At 60.3% G+C, this 7,548-nt stretch overlaps 1 protein-coding gene across 1 annotated transcript in view; it reads left to right on the top strand.

Annotated features, from left to right (window-relative positions):
- Positions 1-6,813: 6,813 nt before the first annotated feature.
- Positions 6,814-7,548, top strand: part of NFIC (nuclear factor I/C (CCAAT-binding transcription factor)) — a 59,757-nt gene continuing 59,022 nt past the window's right edge. The window contains exon 1 of the mRNA XM_015566974.1: positions 6,814-6,857. Within this exon, the coding sequence (XP_015422460.1) occupies positions 6,814-6,857 (44 nt within the window). The remainder of the gene's footprint in view (positions 6,858-7,548) is intronic.

Raw genomic sequence — 7,548 nt, 5'->3', positions numbered from 1 at the left:
AGGAGCCGGGAGGCCGGTGCTCCGGGGTCTGGCGGGCACTGCGGCGCTGCTCCCGCCCTCAACCGCCGGCACCTGCCCCTGCCCCCTCCCGTAGCCTCTCACCCCTGGCCCGGCTCCCAGGCAGCCCAGTGGGCCCTGGTGCAGTGACGGGGCGGGGGAGCTGCCCTTCCCCAGGCCGCACCCGGGACGTCCCAGCTCCCTCACGGGCAACACGCCCCTGGTTCTGCCTTCCCGCTTTCCTCCCCATCCCTTGTCTCTGGGTGCCTGTGGACCAGTGGGCTTCTGCCTCAGTTTCCCCCGCGGTGACATGGCGCAGCGTGGCCTGCAAGCTGTGGAGTGCAGTCCCTGGTATCCGAGGAGCCCTGTGTGGGAGCACGCAGATTCCCAGCTTGAGCCCCAGAGACTGTCAGTCTCTGCCAGGGGTCCCCCCCCACTCATGATCCTGGGGTCCCCTCATTCTCGGTAGGGTCTTTGTCACTGGCCCCCTCCAGCACCCACTGAGGAGTTCCTGCCTCCAGGCGGACAGTGAGGGCTGGAGCTGCAGGGGTCTCAGGCTTGTCCTACTGGCATCTCCTGGGTGACCTTGGGCCAGTCCTGACCTCTCTCCAGCCCTCCCTTTCCCCCTCTGAGCAACTTGTGGGGAGGGCCCCTCAAAGTCGTCAGCGCTGGCCCATCTCAGTCTCCCAGTCATCCTGAAGTTCCCCAGTAACCATGAGGGCTCTAGTCCAGTTGCTTCGTGACCTTGGGCCTTAGGGGTGGGTGGCCTGGGTGGCTCTGGGTGCCCCTGCCCCCTCTGCTCTTCCTGCTCGCTCCCCAGAGCCGCAGGGGGGGCAGGCCGAGGAAGGCTATTCCAGGCGAGGAGGTTGGAAGGCCGCCTGTTGTCACTGCGCCCTGGAATTCCCCCATCAGGACGCCTCGGGAGACAGGCCGCCATCCACGTTGCAGAGAGGGGGCGGCGGGAGAACAGAGCCCTGGCATCGCCCGTGAACTTGGGCACTCACGGGGCCTGGCTTTCCCCGGGAGCAGGGCAGGGATCAGCCAGGCGGCGCTCCGCTTGTGTAGAAACGTGAAATCACAAAAATCAGGTTGCTGGGTGCAGGGGACAGGGGACAAGGAGCCTGAGACAGGCAGAGAGAAGCAAGAGCGCTCCACTGGGGGCGGGGAGGGAGCAGCCCCAATGCAGGGGCTCCCCCTCTGTTTATTCTCCCAACTGCCCTCCCCCACCCTGGAGAGGAGCCCCCCACCCTCCCAGCCTCAATTTAATCCCTGTAGCTCCTCAAAGGCCCAGCAGGGTCTGGTCGGACACCTGGTTGGACCTGACTACTCCTGCAGGACCCCCACCCCCTGGCTGTCTGGCCCAGTCTCCCTAGCCCGCCCCTACCCCATTTCTCTCCGTCTCTATGTCTCTCTGTCTCTCTATCTGTTTCTCTCTCTCCATCTCTGTCTCCCCGTCTTTCTCTGCCTCTGTCTCTCCTTGTCCTTCCATCTGTCCCTCTGTCTCTTCCCGCCTCTGTTGTCTCTCTCCATGTCTGCTTCTCACTGTCTCTTTCCCCCCTTTGCCTGTGTCTCTCTCTCCTTACCCCATCTGTCTCTCCCGGGTCTCTCTGACTCCATGCCCCCCCCTTGACGACTCATTTTACAACCTGAGTCCAGCCTAAAATAGCTCCCTTTCAGCTGATCCCACCTGGATCCTCCTAGGAGCTGAGACTGGCTGCGGGGTGGGGGGCAGCTCTGGTGCCAGCTGCCCTGTGCCCCCCGGCCCTGCCCACCTAGGGGGGGATGGTGGCCCTGAAGGATTCTGGGAGCCCTGTCCTTGTTTCGATGGTGGTGACTCAAGCACTTTTTCACTTTTACTCTTAAGAGGAACTGTGTGGAGCAGCCGTTACTTCCATAAATCCTGCCAGCGGGAAGGCCGGCCTCCCTACGCTTGCCCCACTCTGGGCCTCCCCCCTGCCTCCCTCCTGCCTGCTGCCACCGCCACATTAGTTATTCCGGGTTTGGGGCCAAATCTCTCTTGGCTGCAGTGCCCAGGCTTCCCCGGGGCCACACAGTGCAGCTGCCAGGGCCCCTCCCTCATTCATTCATTCTTTCCTTCATTCCTTCACTCCGGTCCTTCTCAGGGAGGCATTCTTTTTAAAAAATATATATTTTTTTTATTGAGTTCAGAGAGGAAGGGAGAGGGAGAGAGAGAGATAGAAACATCAATGTTGAGAGAGAATCATTGATCAGCTGCTGCCTGCATGCCCCCCACTGGGGATCAAGCCTGCAACCTGGGAATGTGCCCTGACAGAATCGAACCCAGGACCCTCAGTCCGCAAGCCGATGCTCTATCCACTGAGCCAAACCAGCTGGGCAGGGTGGCACTCTTTTTACTGCCATTTCTCCAACAGGGAGACTGAGGCTGGGAGAGGGCACCCAACTGTTGTTTGATTTAATAGATGGTGATTAAGCATCTCTCATGGGGGTGGGGAGAGGCAGAAGACAGTGAGAGCTAGGCCTGGTATGGGCTCTGCCAGGGTCAGGCTTCCCCAGCACCTCTGGGCTGGGAAAGGGGCCAGGACCAGAGAGGGTCAGGACCTGCCCAGGGCAGCACAGCATGGCTGGTGAGGCTGGGTTTTGGGGCACACCTGGTTCGTTGGCCACACCTGGGCAGGTGGGCACTCCCTGTGTGCCCTCCACTCAGGGCCTGATGGCCTCTGATTACATCCTGTGGAAGGCACACCCTCACTCCATGTCCATCTCCAAGTCTGTATCTCTCACCCCTCCCTTCTCTGCGGTGGAGGTGCCTCAGCATCAGGGCCCAGCGCCTTGTAAATCTGCTGGGATTCTGGCCTAGTCAGCATTCTCTCTCCCTCTCCCTCTTCCTCTCCCTCCCTCTCTCCCTCCCTGCCTCCCTCCCTTCTGTCTCTCTCCCTCTGTCTCCCTCTCCCTCTGTCTCTCTTCTCTCTTCCTGCCTCAGCCTCCCTCCCTCCCTAGCTCATGACAAATGGGGCCGCCTGCTCCATGCAGCTCCTGCCCATGTCCACCTCCCGGGGTGCATGTTGACCTGTGGTCAGCAGTACAGGGGCGCCCCCACATTCCCATGCACACTCACTGACACCGCTCCTATGGGGACAGAGCCCCACCCCACTTCAGATGTGCTCTAAGGTAGGGGGTGGTCTCAGACCTTCATGCAAATCTTGCTCAGGGGGCTCCCAATGGAGTTTCCTTTCCAGCTGTGTGACAGGGTGGGTAACCTAGACCTCCCTGTCTTCCCGGTGCAGTGAAGTGCCTGGTAACCTCCACTCCTCAGGCTGCCCGAGGATTCAGGGAAGCAGGACCCCGCTGAGGTGCTGGCACAGGGCCTGGCACACAGTCAGTCCTCATACATGTGTTGTGTGAATGGACGGGGGGTTCTGCCGGTTGAAAGAAGGCACTTGAGTCTCTCTGAGTCTCAGCCTCTCTCCCTGTGTCCCCACATGGGGAGCCTCATCATGCCCCCCTTCGATCGATTCTTTAACCGTCACACGGTGCCTGGTGTGCAGTAGGCGCCAAACAACTTGGCCAGCAGTGACCCCACAAAAACGAGAGCTTTGACCCACGAGGGTTTTTCTGTTGAACTTTCCACCCAGCTCAGCCTTGTCCAGGCTTTTCCCAAGTTCCGCCAGACCAAGTGGGTGCCGGGGGCCTTTGCTAGTTGGGGTGTGTGAATGGGGTCAACAGGCAGAGGACGAGATTGTGGATTCTAGGTGGGGGGGGGGCAGGAAACAAGGTGACAGGCTGCCTCTTTGGCTGGAGTGGGCCCCCCAAGGAGGAGATGGCCACGGACAGAGCAGGGGAAGGGAGTCACACAGAATCCAGAGAACGCATACGGAGTGCAGAGTGAACTGGGGAGCCCCACCGATGGGTCAGACCACGTGCCCAGGGGCCCGGCAGTGGGTTGAGGAGGCCGGAGGTCCCCAGTCACAGGGACTCAGGTGGAGGCCCCAGCTCTGCTCCTTCCTGGCTGTGTGACTTTGGGCCTCTGGCTTCAGTGCTCGGTGCCTCAGTCTCTCCCCCCAGACAGTGGGCACAGTCAGTGCTCAGCCTCCACGAGGCACAGCCTGGCTCCCTGTCTCTCTCTCAAACACCATGGTCCCCTGGCTCAGCCCCATCCTCTTCCTGGGACACCAGAGAGGGAAGTCAGATCCAGGGCTCACACTCACCTGTCAGTCGGGGAGGGGGTTTCACTCTCCTTGGCCTGGCCTGTAAGGTCCTGCACAACCCGCCTGGGTCCCCTCCCTGCCCTCACCGCCTCTCCTCTCCCTCTTGTTCACTGGGCCGTAGTTTCACTGCCTCCGCACTGTTTCCATCGAACGTGCTGATGATGGCACGGTCCTGCCTCCGGACCGTTGCCTGCGCTGGTGCTGTTTTCTCCACCTGGGAAGCTCCTGCCCTGGGCTGTCACCGTTCAGGCCTTCCTTCAGTGTCCTGTCCTGTGAGAGACCCTTCCTGACCCCCACCCCCCCAGCTAAACACAACCCCCACGGGGGCTCCTGGCCCCTCAAACTCCTTCACATTTCCTCAAACCACTTAGTTCAACCTGACGAGCCCCGGTTACAGCTGGGTCCCCAGCACCATGCACACAGTAGGCACTCAGGAAATGTTTGTTAGCAACTGGATGACTCTCTCCCTCATTAGATAAGAGCTATACATTTGCTCTGAGCTCGGGGGAGGAGTGACCTAGGTTAGGAGCCCCAACTGTGGTGCCAGATGGGTCTGCGTTCATAGATGAACTCTGTTGTTTGCCATTTCACCTGGGCTTTCCCTCAAGAAGGGGGCATTGGCGTCAGGGCTTTCAGGGATGCATAGGAGTTCGGGTTAAGCGCTTAGGAGGTGGGTCAGATAGATTCTCAGCAGTGTTTGTTGAGTTGCTGAATGAATGAAGGAGAGAGAATCCTTCCAGGAACGCTTTTGGAGTGGGAATTGGAGTTCCATGTGCTGTTTGCTGCCCTGGGCTGTCAGGGTGGGAGGGACCCAGGGAGGGGCACAGCCCAGTACACAGTTGTCCAATCCATAGGGCCCAGCAAGAGCTTGGACCCAGTGCCCACCTTCAACCTGCTGCTGCCCTCATTGGAAGGGCCAGTGGGCCACGTGGGGTTTCTGGGCAAGGCCTCGTCTTGCTCCATCTCCCCGCACTCTCTGATTACCAGGGCAATAGGCAAGCGCCCCATCCCCAACCCCCAGCAGGCCGCAGTATCCCTTTCTGCCAGTTGTACAAAATGAGAGACTGAAGCCCAAGGCCGAAGGTGAAAACGGAGGCTAATGCCACCCCCAGGGGCTGCCTGGCAGTGGAGTGCCTCAGCCCCAGGACTTAGGGTTGGAGGAGGAGCAAGAGCTGGACTCAGACTCCACAGCTTGTGTGGTCCAGGCGAGGTCTGAGGGAGCCCTGGGGAGAGCTGCCGGAAGGAAGGAACCCTGGAAATAGGGCTTTGAGGGATGTGTAGGAGTGTGGGAGGATTCTCAGCGTCTAGCTTGCCTTGGCGGTCCCCTGTGCCCTGTCAGCCAGTGAGGGCATCGGGAGGTGCCTGCGGAAGGAGCCTCGGTTGTTGCAGGTCTTGTGGGACAAAGAGAGTGACAGGCCTGCCTCTCATCTAGTCTGACCTCTCTGGGAGGACAAGGGAGGCTGGGGCAGCAGGTCCATGACCCAGTTACGGACTGTTTGTCTTCCTTCCTGCAGGACCAGCTAGGGTCACTGGTGACGTGGGCTCCCACCCCTGCTCTCCTCCCTGGCACCTTTCCCCAGAGCGGGTGTAGAGATCAGAGAGGGGGAGAGGAAGGGGAGGGCTCAGAAAGGGAAGGAGCTGGAAAAAGGATTGGGGCTCTGAGAAGGGGAGCCAAGACCTAGAACAGGAATTGAGGGAGAGGGGTTCAGAAGTGGGGAGGTGCCCAGAGAGAATGGTGGTCAGGAGAGGAGGCATCTGGGGACCGTAGCCTGCCCCTGCTGGCTGACACCCAGGGCCTCTTCCCAGCTCCCTCTTATCAGGGCCACAGTCATCACCAGAACTTGGGTGGCAGCCACAGCCCAACGTCCACACCGCTGCCCTGGCATCCCCTCCGCGGGACAGTGACCTGTGCCTCTACCGATTCCCCGTCCCCGGTTCCCCCGCCAGACGGCCTGGGCTCTGGTCCCTGCTCTGCTGACTGTGTGACCCTGGGCAAGTGGCGCCCCATCTCTGGGTCTGGCATGGCAAGTGGCATCCAGGCACAAGACAGGCAACTCGGGTTGGGTCAGACTGGCAGGGTAGGGGCCGCTTTGTCCTCCCTCTGCCTCAGCAGGTCCGCGGGCGGGGGCAGCACGGAGGGCCCAAGTGCAGTCCCGGCCACAGTTGTTTCAGTGACTCATGCTTCAGGGCACATTGGAGTGGGGAACTGGGCGCCCAGGCTGAGCCCCCTCACACGCCGCCCTGGCCAGGGCAGGAGGCTATTTTCAGAGCCTCGGTCATAGGTGAAACCTGAGGTCATCCCCTTCCCCCCAGCACCCCGTAGCTGGAGATGGCTCAAAGGGAGATGAAGCCCGGAGCGGGGAGGGTGAGCCGGTCAGGGGGTACCAGGAGCATCCAGGTCTGGAGGGGGGACCGAGCCCAGCCACACCCACCTGGAGAGCAAACCAGGAGTCCAGAGCAGCTGTTTCTGTCTCTGAGACCCCAGCCTGGCAGAGAGCAGGCTGTTTTGAGAAAGGGGCCTGATGGCCTTCTTGGGGTGAGGGTCCTGGGTTCTTCTCACACAGGCTCTGAGAGTGGCACCGAGGCCAGGTCCCCACCCCTCTCTGAGCCTCCGTTTCCCCATCACGCTATGGATAGCAAAGCCTTGGGCCTGTTCCTGCCCCTTGGAAGGCTGTAAGCAACCAAAATATTGTAGCAATGTCCATAATAATAGTAATAGCTAATGCAGCCTTTTGAGAGCTGGGCAGATAATGGGGTTCATAAGCCAAGAAGAGATATCACCCCATTCAAGAAGCCTGGCATGGTCGTGGCAAGAGTAGGACCGATATTTCTCTTCTGTCTTCCTTTCTCCTTGAGTGTCTCACTCCTGGAGACAGACACCAGGTCCCGGATGTCCTGCAGGCTGTTTCTCTTGCTAGAAAATGGAGAGAAGGACGCGGCCCTCATATCCCCTGAGAAGGGGCTGGGACTTCCCATGTGGCTCTCCGAGGGACCCTACTGGGGTTGCTGCTTTTGTGGAGAAAGTCAGATGGGTGTGGTGTCTGGTCCCAGCCCCTCATGACTGGGTCCCCTCTTGGAGTCTCTGTTTCCTCGTTGTGGGCCCAGCAACACTAATTAGGCACAGTGGGAGGGAGGTGTTGAAGTCGTAGCTCTGGCCAGGTCTCAGCCTCCCCAGACTCAGTTTTTCCATCTGTGGAATGGGTCTGTGGGCGGGGTGGGGAGGTGAGCTGACCCCCAGGGGCCCCTCTCTCTAGCTCTGAACCTCCATGGCTGAGCTCCCCTGTCCAGTGTATTCTGACCTGTGTCTCCGGCCTCAGCGTTCCTGGCTCCTTCAGTAGGTCTGTGCAGGAGCCCCCACCAGGAG

The sequence above is a fragment of the Myotis davidii genome, unplaced genomic scaffold, assembly GCF_000327345.1.
Source record: "Myotis davidii unplaced genomic scaffold, ASM32734v1 scaffold551, whole genome shotgun sequence".
Lineage (NCBI taxonomy): Eukaryota > Metazoa > Chordata > Mammalia > Chiroptera > Vespertilionidae > Myotis > Myotis davidii.
Note: the sequence above shows the minus strand (reverse complement) of the source record. Positions and strands in the feature narration are given on the sequence as shown.